Source organism: Mustela putorius, unplaced genomic scaffold (genome assembly GCF_011764305.1).
Source record: "Mustela putorius furo isolate JIRA1106 unplaced genomic scaffold, ASM1176430v1.1 tig00003853_pilon_pilon_pilon, whole genome shotgun sequence".
In the NCBI taxonomy this organism is placed as follows: domain Eukaryota; kingdom Metazoa; phylum Chordata; class Mammalia; order Carnivora; family Mustelidae; genus Mustela; species Mustela putorius.
In genome coordinates this window covers 11216831-11229603 of record NW_025422005.1, presented here as the reverse complement: position 1 = coordinate 11229603, position 12773 = coordinate 11216831, and the positions used below count along the sequence as shown (strand labels likewise).

At 59.3% G+C, this 12773-nt stretch overlaps 1 protein-coding gene across 1 annotated transcript; it reads left to right on the top strand.

Moving 5' to 3' along the window:
• Positions 1 to 3377: 3377 nt before the first annotated feature.
• HSPB7 (heat shock protein family B (small) member 7) lies at positions 3378 to 6816 on the top strand. The gene is made up of 3 exons (XM_004741401.2): positions 3378 to 3676; positions 4167 to 4300; positions 5508 to 6816. The coding sequence occupies exons 1-3, from the start codon at positions 3469 to 3471 to the stop codon at positions 5685 to 5687; spliced, it is 522 nt and encodes a 173-aa protein (XP_004741458.1). The 5' UTR covers positions 3378 to 3468; the 3' UTR covers positions 5688 to 6816.
• The last annotated feature ends 5957 nt before the right edge of the window (positions 6817 to 12773 follow it).

Genomic DNA, 12773 nt, shown 5'->3' with positions numbered 1-12773 from the left:
GCTTTCATCAGTCAGGATAGGGGTTTGGGCGCAAAGCAGAGGATTTGAGTCTGATGTCACTTTTGGAAAGATTTGGGATAACTGCCCTCTCTCGCTTCCCCAGACAAAGCTCTTTTCTGAAAATCCTGATGACCCTTCGGTAACTTGCCAAAACCCTGGGACCCTGAGCCACCCTCTGCCCCCAAATGCCTGGCCAAGTCCATCCCAAAAGGGAGCCCAAGTGCCTGTGGTGGGGAGGTGGGCGGGGCTTGCTGCTCCGCAGGGGCTGGGCCCACTGTCACCTTGCTGCGCCAACCTGGCGACTGCTACAGTAACAGGGTAACTGCCTGCCCTGTTGACACCCCAAACCCCAGCCTCTGGCTCCGGGAAGCCTTAGACTATGATCCCAAGCCGGCCTCGGCCGCCGGGCAGGTGCTGCCTGTCCACACCCTCACCTTCCCGCCCTGGGAACACCAGGAAGCTGGGGAGAGAATAGCAGAGTCCCTCTCAAAGCCATTTCCCTGCATCCAGCCCCAGCGCCATGGAGGGTAAGAGCAACCTTGGTGCTAGAACGGCTCTGTCACCCTGTCACTGTCACCACAGGGCTCTCCACCGCTCAGAGCCTTGGTGTCCTCTTCTGTCCCATGAGGAGAGCCGGAGAGTCATGGACGCATTCATCATTCATCATGACTCCCCCAGAGCCTAGAACAGCCCCTGTCCCCCACATAGCAGGTGTTCAGCAAACATCTGCTGAGCGATGAGCAGTTTCCAAACACTGGCCTATGGGCCAGCTGTGCAGCTGTGTGCGGAGCTGATGGGAACAGATACCCAGACCCTTCCCAAGAGCCCAAGTCAGAATCTTGGTGTGCAGAGGGAAGAGTCTGTGTGCATTTAAGTTTCCTCCAGGTGACCGGGATGCCCTGGCAGGTTTAGGATTCAAGGCATTGGATCATCTCGGAAGTTCCTTCTGTCCCTGGGATCTGGAGGGTTAGCATGCCCAGAGACAGGGGCATGGCCTCGATGACCTTCTGAGGTCCCTCCTGGCCACAGAAGTCAGGCAATCCAGGACATTTATGGGCCATGTCTCAGGGACAGGGGGAAGGGGAGGAGGAACGGTGGGCGGGGGTGGGTAACGGGATCTGACGTCCAGGAGCAGTGACTCAGGCCCTCAGCACCATGACAGCGTGTCTGCATTTAGCCACTGGCTCCTGTTTCCCTGGCGAGCGGGAGGCCTCTGGGCCCCCCACCCCCGCCCCTACCCTCTTTCCGTCTTGCCTCGTGCTGGTCACTTCCTGGCAGCCCCATTGGAACCCCTCGGCCAGGATGGGCGACCCGGGCCCAGCAGGAACATTCACTAGGATGCAGACCCCTTCTTGCTCTAGCCACTCCCCCCAGCTCCCAGCTCCACACTGCCCCCACCCACAGACCACCAGCACCAGTGATTATCCGTAGAAGGAGCCCCCCCCAAGGATGGTGCTCTGTGGGAACCCAAGAAAAGAACAGCCCCCACCTTCAGGAGCCCCTAATCTAATGGGGAAAGTGGGGACCCCTGCACCAGTTGAACCGCCACTCTGACCTCTGGGTGGCTGCAGCAATCACAGAGGCCTTCCTGGAGGAGGAGGAATGACAGCAGGTCTGGGCAGGAAGGGCAGGATTTGGAGAGAAGAGCAGAAACCCCACACTGTAGCCTGGGCAGCGCCCACAGCCCAGAATAGCCTCCCCTGCTTCACCCCTTGCCCCTCAACCCCATGATGTCAGTCCTGGCTCTGCTGAGCTGTGGGTGGCCAGAGAGGGGCTTCTGGGCCAGTCTGTCTCCATACGTGTATGGTCAGGTCACCCCAGCCTCCTGGAGGGTTGTTGTGTTTTTGTTTTTGTTTTTTTTTTAATTTTTATTTATTTATTTGTCAAAGAGAGAGCGAGCACAGCAGGCAGAGTGGCAGGCAGAGGCAGAGGGAGAAGCAGGCTCCCCGCTCAGCAGGACTGAGCAGGGACTCAATCCCAGGACCCTGGGATCATGACCCAAGCTGATGGCAGCGCTTAATCAACTGAGTCACCCAGGCATCCTGGATTGTTTTTTTGTTTGTTTGTTCAATTTTATTTGTTTATTAGAGAGAGAAGGAATAAGCAAGGAGCAGGGGAGGGGCAGAGGGAGAAGCAGACTACCTTCCCCAAGTCTGAATAGAGAGCCTGATGTGGGGCTGCTTCCCAGGACCCTGGGATGTTGACCTGAACTGAGCCACCTAGGAGCCCTTCCTGGAGGGCTCGGAATCAGAGGCGCCTGGGTCTGAATCCCAGCTCTGCCACTTACCCTCATGCAAGCCCATCCCTCTTTGTGAGGCTCCACTTTCCCACCTGTAAAATGGGAACAACAGCTCTTTCCCCAAGCCCAGCTGCGTGGGGATCAAGTGGGGCCTCGCTGGAAAGTTCACAGGCAGGAGGCACTCCAGAAATCAGAGCTAGAATAGCATCTTGCGGGATTCTTACCTCTCCCTGAAATCCTGCCCCCCCACGGCCCCGAGCATCCACACGGAGCTGGAGCTCAAACAGACAGTTCCCAGTGACATAACCTTCTAGACTTTTAAGGACACTTATCAAATTATCTGCCCCTGCCCCTAGTCCTGGCCCAACCCCCACCCCGGCCAAGGGCCACCAGCTTCCTCCTCTTGGGGCCCCAAAATGTTCTGAGAGTGGGGAGAGGGCAAGCACAGAATCTGGGTCCCTGTGGGAGCGGGCAGGGGGACAGCTGCACATTCTAGCCCCCCCCACCGGCCCTCCCCAAGGGCTATCTCAGGCCTCCCTAAGACACGGCTATAAACATTATCTGTCCTGAGGGAGGAGTCTCTCACACGGGGCCCAACAGGTGGAGGGTTTCCACCTGCCCCACCTTCTGACCTCGCCTCTCCTGCTCTCCCCAGAGCCAGGACCTTGGGACCCTGCTGACCTGACCGCCCACCACCCAGATCCCCTCTTCCCAAGGATTGGAAGTTTGAGGGAGAGGGCACAGGAAGCAGAAAACCCTATCCTCAAGAAGCCTGCAGTCTGATGGGGGAGGCAGAGTCCCTAGAGAGCACCCCCACCCCAGGCTGATGGGGGAGGCAGGTTCACAGAGACACCACACACACCCCCAAGGTCCTGCGGCAGGCACGCGGGTCCGAGTGGTGAGGGGAACAGGTTGCCCCCGGCCCGTCAAGCTGCGGAGGCCCCAGGCTGGACTTATCGGCCTGGAATGCCGGGCCATGAGCTCAGCCTGGGTCTGCGTGTGTCGGACTGTCAGCAGGGCCGCCTCACCGGAGAAGATTTCCAGCCCCCTCCGGGCCGAGGCGAGGCCTAAATTTAGCTCGGAGACAAGGGGCTGGCCCCAAGCCCAGGGCCGGTCGGGCCTTATAAAGCGCCGGCAGCCAGGGCCCGGCACGCTCCCCTAGAGCCCGCCGCCCGCACCCTCTCCTGTCCCTCTGCCCGCCTGGCCAGCGCCCGGCTGCCGGCCCGTGGATGAGCCACAGGACCTCCTCCACCTTCAGAGCGGAGAGAAGCTTCCACTCCTCCTCGTCCTCCTCCTCGTCCTCGTCCTCGTCCTCGTCCTCCTCAGCCTCCCGTGCCCTCCCGGCCCAGGACCCGCCCATGGAGAAAGCCCTGAGCATGTTTTCCGAGGATTTTGGCAGCTTCATGCGGCCCCGCTCAGAGCCCCTGGCCTTCCCAGGCAAGTCGTCAGGGCTCGGAGGGGAGCTGCTCAGGGAGGGGACCCCCTGCTCCAGGGCACCTGTGAATGCTGCTGCCGAGCTGCCCAGAACAGGTGCTGCCCGACCGCAGCCACGTGTAGCCACCGTGACAGATGTGGCCACAGAGACAGATGTGGCCTTCAAGGAACAGCTGTAGGCCCAGGGGTCCGCTCTGACACCAGTGGCCACACAGGGCCCGGGGCCAGGTCCTCCCTGGAGCCCTGGAGGACTGGTCAGGGTTGAGGGGTGGGAGGCACCGTCCAGCCTCCAGGCCCGGGCGGGCTGCCGCCCACGGGGTCACTCAGCTGCCCACGGGAAAGGTGGGCTGCAGGAGGCGAGGAGAGGTGGGCGGGGGGAGGGGGAGTTTAGCAACAACAGCCAAGGGGGAGGCCGGGCTTGCGGGGAGGAGCCGGAAACCCGGGTTCTAGAGGCAGGCCTGCCCGGGTCAGCTCACAGCAGACTTCCCCACAGCCCGGCCCGGGGGACAGGGCAACATCAAGACCCTCAGGGACGCCTATGAGTTTGCGGTGGACGTGAGTGACTTCTCACCTGAAGACATCATCGTCACCACCTCCAACAACCAAATCGAGGTGCGGGCTGAGAAGGTGAGCCTGCCCGCCCAGCCCAGACCCTCATTCCGACGGACCCTACGCGCAGTGTCCCCATCCCCTTGCCCCTGCTGGGACCCCAGACCCGGACTGCAGACCTTGCTGCTGTCACTTGGAGGCCGAGGGCCACCCCTCCCCACCCACCGCTGCTGCCCCTCCCTGCCCCAAGGCGTGGAGACCCCTCCTTCAAGAGCCAAGGGCAGCTCAGGGAGCTATGGGGAGGGACGGGAGAGGCGTGCAGGGATGCAGGCAGGGGGCACCAGAGGAGGTGAGGAGAGGAGGCAGCCGAGAGCATGGAGATGGTAGCTGAGTGTGGACAGCTTTTCTGGCAGGCATGTGGGTAGGTGGGGAGAAGAGCCCCTCCACGTGACACCCCTCGAGTGCCTCTTTCCTCGCCCACCCGGAGGCTCAGCCCCTACACTGGGAACCTCCAGCGGGACCCAAGGCCGGGCTGAGACCTTGCCGTTCAGGGTCAGAGGCACTCCAGACCTCACATTTCCTGCACCCAAGGGTCTCAGGGTCACTGGGTCACTAGGGTCTCCCAGTCCCAGGTCCCAGGAGGCCTCTACTGGGAAGGAGGGTGTGGCCCGGCTCGCCCCCAGAGGGCCACAGCCACCGCGGCCCAGCACACAGGGTCTGTCCAAGGCTTCCTGCAGATCCTCTGTGACCTGACTTCCTGTGCTGAGCACAGAGGGCAGGCCGCCCCAGCGCCCCGGCCAGAGAAGCCGAGGACTGTGGGCACCAGGACCAGCAGGCTGCACGTGCCAGCCGGCAACCCCCGCCAGTGACTCAGCCACCCCAGGCTCCTCTGGACACTGTGTGCCGGCCAAGCCACGGGGGGAGGGGCGGCCCGTCCAGCCAGGGCGGCGGACACCCGATGTGTCTGGGCATCCCAGGGGGCATGGCCCTGCTCTGTGCTGTCTTCTCTTTGCTGCTCAGGAGCTCCAGATTCCGCCACTCAGTTGCTTCCTCCCTGAGCTAGCCCCCCTCCCCCAGCCCCTTACCTCTCCCCCCACCCCCCCAGGGGAGCGCTGGGGCTCCTCTGAGCACCCTGTTACGCGCAGTCCCGGCCAGCCTGAGACGAGAGCCCTCAATGTGGACGCGCCGGGGCCTGGCAGGCGCGAGAGGAGGGGAAAGGGCTGTGGCTTGACCCGCACAGGACCGGGTCGGGGCACCCAGCCCTGACCCATCACCCCTTCCCCAGCTGGCAGCTGATGGCACAGTCATGAACACCTTCGCTCACAAGTGCCAGCTGCCTGAGGACGTGGACCCCACTTCAGTGACCTCGGCGCTGCGGGAGGACGGCAGCCTCACCATCCGGGCCCGGCGCCACCCGCACACGGAGCATGTCCAGCAGACCTTCCGGACGGAGATCAAAATCTGAGGGTCTCCCCCTCCCCGTCCCCTCCCATTTCCCCTCTTCTGCCCCCACTGGCCTGCCAGAGACGTGTTCCTCACCCCTCATGACAGCTTGCAGGACATCTCAGCTCAAGTTCCAGGCCCTGAGGTGGGTCACCCCCTATCCCCCCCCCCCCCCCCCCCCCCCCCCGCTAAACGGAGGACTTCTGCTCTCCAGGGCAGGCCAGGGAACCTTTTGCCTCACCGATGGCCCCCAGATTCCAGATGTGGCCTCTTTCACTGAATCCGGAATAAAGGGATTTAGATGGAAAAGGAAGCTCCCAGAGAACCCACTTTGGGGAAGGGGGACAGGGACAGGCACGATCCCCAGGCAAAAAATCTGCAGGACAGACAGACAAATCCTTTGATCTCTGGAGTTGCAGGACAGGAGCGGAGGGGACAGGGACCTGGGGCCCCCTTGGCCAAGGGGAGCAGGGGAAGCAAAGGCAGATATTAGGCAAAGCTGCTGATCCGAGCCAAACCGCACAGGGAAGCCGGAGGGGACAGCCACGGCGGGGACCCTCCCCTCTGCCATGCCCTATGCCCCAAGCCCCAAGTCTGCTGCCGGGCTGCCTGCCTGTTTCTCCCACCGGCCAGCTATGCCCGGGGGGGGGGGGGGGGGCGGGGGCACACAATGTCTGTATATCGCTGGGGTTTTTCCAATACACCTGGTCGGTGATAAACTGCACAATAGCCCCGCCCCCCTTACCTGTTTGTGCCCTCCAGCAAGGCCTCCCTGCGGGGTGGGGCTGCCTTCCTCCCGCTCAGAGACTCCCCCTGCAGACGGGTCACCCAGCTGAGGCAGGAGACAGCATGGACAGGACCTTGGGTCTTCAAGGTTGGGCCCCAGCTTCTTGTCACCCTTCCCCTGTGGCCAGTCACCTCCCCCACCCTTCCCCCTCTTTAATGGATGAATCTATAGGCTTGGTGTGTGTATATACCCCACACGGGCCCATGGCCCTGTCCTTCAAATACTGAGCGATACTGTTATCTAAGTCTGAATTCAGCACATTCAGAAATCAGATTTTGCCATCTCTACTTTTATCAAAAGGGAAACTGAGTCTCTGAACGGTTGAAAGCCCAGCTCACTCATTAAAGGCTGGATTTGAACCCAGGCTGTGAAAGCTACTCTCAAACTGCGCCGCGACCCCCCACACCCCGCCCCTCTGAGTGCCAGGGGGGGCTTCCCCTCATTCTGCCTCTCATGGCCTCTGCACCCTGCCCCACAGCTTCCCGCTGGAGAGAGCCCTGTCATAGGAAGAGCCCCCAACCCAGTTCCCCTCTAGTCTTCAGTCCAGGGCAGGGCAGCTTTCATCCTGGGGAGTCCCACGTATGCCCAGTGGCACTGGCTTGTTCTCCAACATACAGAAGCAGGGGTGTGTGGGGGAGGAAAGGGTGGTTTGCCATAGGTGAGGCCTCTTGGGGCAGGAGGTGGGGCCAGTTTCTCACTTCTGCAGCTCTTAGGTCAGTGTCCTATGGGGTGGCCTCTCACCCCTGCCATTCTGGGGCCCTTAGGGTACGGCTGGGGGGTGATGGGAGGGGGCATGGGAGGGCCCTAGCATTGTACCCTGCACACACAATAAACAAGAGAAACACAGACTTCTGGAGATCACCTGCCTGAAGTTCTCAAACTTGAGATGGGGCTGGAAGCAGCCAGGGGGAGAAACCCCAGAACAAGCCGACATGCCTTCCCGAGACCTGGGGCCAGTCCTGGCAGCTCAAGGACACGTGAGTTTGCTCTGGCCTCCTCCCTGGGCTCCCAGACCCACCTGAGCAGGAATCCCAGAATTATTTCCCTGAAAAACCTTGCAGAGACTTCTCTTTCAACTGCCAGGCACCGTCCCAGGCATAGGGACTTCGAAGGCGGGCCAGCTGTCCTGTGCCGCCTACCCGCTGGAAGCCCGTCGTGTGCGAGGACCAGACTGGCAGAGTGAGCCGCTCAGGGTCGCACAGACCCAGCGGCAGGCCAGGCTGGTTCAGGGAGTCTGGGGGCGCTCCGGAGGGACCCCCCCCAACACCAGGAGACGCCACTGAAACCCGAGTGCCAGGCGCTCCCCAGAGCAGCTCCCGCGGCAGGCGGGAGGAGGGGAGGAGGGGGAGAGACCGGAGGAGACGGGAGGAGAAGGGAGAGGGGGCGCGGTATTTCCAGCCTCCGTGACTCACTGATTCCACTGGGCTATTTGCAGCCCCGAAACTCATCGGCTCGGGGGTTGGGGGTGGAGCCGGGCCAGCTTCCCCGTCTCCTTCGACCCCCCACCCACGGACAGGCTCACCTTGGCTTCGAGACCCCAGCGATGTCCCTCCCTGGGTCGCGAAGGGGGCGGGGGCTGGGAGGCGGACAGCTCGGGCTGGGAAAAGGGGCAGCTCCCCCTACGTGGGCGGTGGGGCCCGAATACGCCCTACCCCACCCCCTAAGCCCCAGCAGCCCTCTCCCCAGACGGAGGTTTGGGGAGATGACGACTTAGCAGGGCGCAGAGCAGAAGCTGTGTCCGAGAGAGCCCTCCCACCAAGGTGACCCTGCGGAGGAGGAGGGCCGGGAGGTGGGGAAGGCAGGCCCTCTTTCATCGGCCCCGCCCACCCTGGGCTCCAGGGCTGGCCCTGGCGCTTTGTCTCCCCGGGGGGCCCCCCACCCTTTCCTGGCTAAATATAGGTCTGGCTACAGGCCCTGCGTCCCACCCCACCCCCTCCCCGTGAAGAATAATTTTAGCAGCCCCATTCATCGAGCGCTTAGTGTGCGCCAAGCATACTGCTCATCCCCACAATAATTCTGCAAGGTAGGTACCAGAGAGGTTCAGAGAGGTCAAGCAACTGTCCCAAGGTCACCCAGCTTGGAAATGGCACGGCTGGAATTTGAATCCTTGTCCTATGGCTCTAGGAAGTTCTCTGCTGAGTCTAGAAAGTCCAAATCAGCCCCTCCTCCCTGCCCCCCCCACCAACACAACACTACCTGAGGATTAAGTCAGCTCCCCTGCCCCAACCTGGTGGCATCCTGTACAGGGAATGCAAACTTGTACATCTTATATAGTTTTTGAGGCAGACCTGGGCAGGAGGGCAGGGGAAGTCGAAACGATGCAGCCTTCCAAGGCTGGAGACCTGAGAGGAGGTCCAGGTCCCGCGGTGCCAGAGACCCGGAAGGGTGCCAAGGACCTAGAAAGTTCCATCTCGTTCAGGTCCAAAGCTGCTTCCTCCAGAAAGCCTTCTACAGCTACCGACTCAGGGGCACAGACAAGCCCAAAGAACCCTAGGCCCAGACTTTGTGTTCAAAAGAAAGTGAAATTCAGATGACAGGGGGTGCTTGACTCAGGGTAAGGGCAGACCCTGAGACCACCCACTTGGTTGGCCGGCCTTGTTCCCTTAGGGAGTCACTCCAAACTCCTCCTGGTGTGGTGGGGAAACTGAGGCCCAGGGCGAGAGCCTTCCCCAGGGTCACACAGATGTCAGTGGCAGAGGTGAGATGAAGACTTGAGCCTCTGGAACCTCAGGCGGGGGCATGTCTTCCAGACCAACCCCCTTCATGCCCATGGCCACCTTTCCATGTCCTAGAGGTAACCCCCACCTCCACAGTGTGCCCCCCCAAGCCCATCTTCCTTCTCCTCAGTCTCCTCGGATCCCAGTTCTGCAGTAGCAGAAGATGCCTTTTTCTGTCTTCTTGCTCCAAGCCTGGTCTGGGAAGGGAGCGAAGTGCGTGTCTGTAGGATGTTTTGAAAAGCTAGCGAGCCTCAGTAAACAGTGGAGGGTCCGCGCAGACTCTGGAGCTGCGGCCCCTGGGTTCCAATCTTAGCTCTGCTGCTTCTGAGCTGTGTGATCCTGAGTATGTAACACAATCCGCCTGTGCCTCAGTTGTCCCATCTGTACGTGGTGCTAATGAACTCCAAGGCCAGGCTTGATTTTTGATGCATGGAAAGGGCTTGGCACCGGGTAGCCGACTGGAGCTCACGTATGCCATGCTCTGGAAATGCCCAGTAGGGCTCAGCTACCGTGACGAAATCTAATTCAAATGTACCTGGAATCCCCAGTATCAGCCACACTGTCTGGGGCTCTCTTGAGGCCAAGACTCAGGCCAGAGGGGCAGAGGAGCTGCCTGGGTAGCCGTCTCCTGTCTATGAAAAGCCGGTAAGGGCAGAGCGAAAAGATCCCCTGGCCATCTCAGAAGATCTTGTCTGGGCCCTGAAGGTGGAGGTGGGGGGGAAAGAAGCCTCTGGAAGCTTTGGTTTCCTCATCCCACAAACAAAGATCAGGCACCACCCTCCCAGGGCTGCTAGAAGGAACCGGAAAGAGATGGTATTTTACTATAAGCTCAATAAATGCTAAAGCCTTATTAGAATTGTGCTTGTTTTCTGAGCAAGGGAAGCCAAGTTTCCACCCACCGCGCACTGCCCTCAGGCCGCAGAGGGCCCTGAGGGGCACGGTGACCGGAGTCTGCAGGTATCCCCGGTAGGAGCCTCTGGGCAGGGGAGGGAGTGATATTTACAGTCAGCACAGCTGGGCAACCCACCCCTGGGCCTGGGGCTCACCATGACAAGCCAGCTGGACCAGTCCCCAGCTCCGAAGCCCTCCAAGGCCTCAAGACTCAGGGACAACTTCTCATGGGAGTCTGGGGGCTACTAGATTGGGTGTGGGCCCTCTGGGCACAAAGCAGGGCTGCGGGCCCTCAGAGCCCCAGAGGAGAAGACAAGACAGCAAATCTGTTCCTACCTTCCATCCTTCTGAGACCTTCCCTCCCTCCCCTCCTTTAAAAAATATATATATAATTTTTTAAAAAGATTTATTTAGAAGCACCTAGGTGGTTCAGTCGGGGAGGCATCTGCCTTCAGCCTGGGTCCTGATCTCGGGGTCCTTGGATCAAGTCCCTCATCGAGCTCCCAGTTCAGCAAGGTGTCTGCTTCTCTCTCTCTCTCTGCCCCTCTACCCACTTATGCGCACTCTCTCAAATTAAAATATCTTTAAAAAAAATAGACTTCTTCAGGGGCGCCTGGGTGGCTCAGTGGGTTAAGGCCTCTGCCTTCGGCTCAGGTCATGATCCCGGGGTCCTGGGTTCGAGCCCTGCATTGGGCTCTTTGCTCAGCAGGGAGCCTGCTTCCCCCTCTCTCTCTGCCTGCCTCCCTGCCTACTTGTGATCTCTGTCTGTCAAATAAATAAATAAATAAAACCTTAAAAAAAAATAGACTTCTTTATTTATTTTGCAGGGGAGAGAGAGAAGGAGTCAGGGAAAGGCAGACAAAGAGGCAGAGAGAGAATCCCAGGCAGACTCCGTGCTGAATGCAGAGCCTGATCCGGGGCTCGGTCTCGTGACCCTGAGATCATGACCCGAGCCAAAACCAAGAGCCAGATGCTCAACCGACTGAACCGCCCTGGCACCCATCTCCCCTCCTTCTCACACCATTCTCGACCACCGCATATCATGCATAAACACTTTAAGGCACTGGAGACAGCCCTGGTGAACCACGGCTGCCAGGCTGGAAATACAGTCACTCATTCACACTTTAACTCACTGGTTCACTTTCTTCTATTTATTGATTCATTCCCACAACAGAATTGTTCTGAGTTCTTGCGATATGGGTGGTAGGCAAAGTTCTGAAGCCCAACAACCTTAATTTCCTTTTTTTCTTATAAGATTTTATTTATTTATTTGACAGAGAGAGATAACAAGAGAGGGACCACAAGCATGGGGAAAGGGAGCGGGAGAATCAGACTCCCCACTGAGCAGGGAGCCCATTGCAGGGCTCGATCCCAGGACCCTGGGGTCATGACCTGAGCTGAAAGCAGAGGCTTAACGTCTGAGCCACCCAGGTGCCCCCCCCCCAAATGCCCTTAATTTCAATCCTGATTCTGCCACTTGCTAGCTGTGTGACCTTGGGCCAGTGGCTTTCCCTACCTGAGCCTCAGTTTCCACATCTGTAAAATGGGACAGTGCCTCACAGAATTGTGGGTGGAGAGACTAACTGAGCTCTCTCCTCCCCTCCCTGAGTTCCATCTCAGTGAGGGCCATGCTCACCCATTCAGCCCCATACACTCTCTGCACACAGCCCTGGCCCAGGCTGGGGCCTCTGCCCATTGAACAAATGTGAACACAGTGCCGGCCGCCTGGCTCGGGGTCATGGTGGCTTACAGCTGCGGAGTCACACTGCCTGCGGTTTGGATTTGGGCTCTGCCCCTTTTCTTATTTGCAAAATGCCCATAAAAGTCATACCCCCTGCTCTGGTCTGATACGAGAGGAACAGAGGCAGTGTGTGGTGCATATGAAAAAATACATAGTCATGGGGCACCTGGCTGACTCTGTCAGAGAGCAGGCGACTCTTGATCTCAGGGTGGTGAGTTCGAGCCCCAGGCTGGGTATAGAGCACTAAAAAATAAATACACTTAAAATATATATAATAGGGCGCCTGGGTGGCTCAGTGGGTTAAGCCGCTGCCTTCGGCTCAGGTCATGATCTCAGGGTCCTGGGATCGAGTCCTGCATCGGGCTCTCTGCTCAGCAGGGAACCTGCTTCCTCCTCTCAATCTCTCTGCCTGCCTCTCTGCCTACTTGTGATCTCTCTCTGTCAAATAAACAAATAAAAGATCTTTTAAAAAAATTTAAAAAATTAAATCTTTAAAAGTATATGTATATAATATATTTTATATGTAATATAATATATTGTATATGTATATATGTATACGTATAGTCACTATCAGGATGAAGGGGGTGTTGGTTAGAAGCAAGTTTGGCCTCTGGAAGCATGGACCCCATTGGGCGGCCTGTCCAGGACTCTGGCCCCTTGCCCAGCAGTTCCCTCCCCTACCCGCCGCCAGGACAGGCACGGTGCCCTCCAGTCTGATGCTAGGGCGGCACCTGCTGTTACAAAGCTGGACCTGCAGCCACTGGCCCACCCTCTTCCTTGAGGGCCTCGCACTTCCTTCGCAGCGGCGCCTTCCCGCTCTTCCAGTCCGTGCTTCTCCACCGGGGGGAGGAGGGAGGTGGGGCAGACGTCGTCCAGATGACTCTTGTCACTACCCGTCTAGACCAAGCCGCCACCCCCGTTCGTCTGGATTAGAGGCAGGCTCTGAAGCTTCCCAACCCCCTCCTGCGCCCT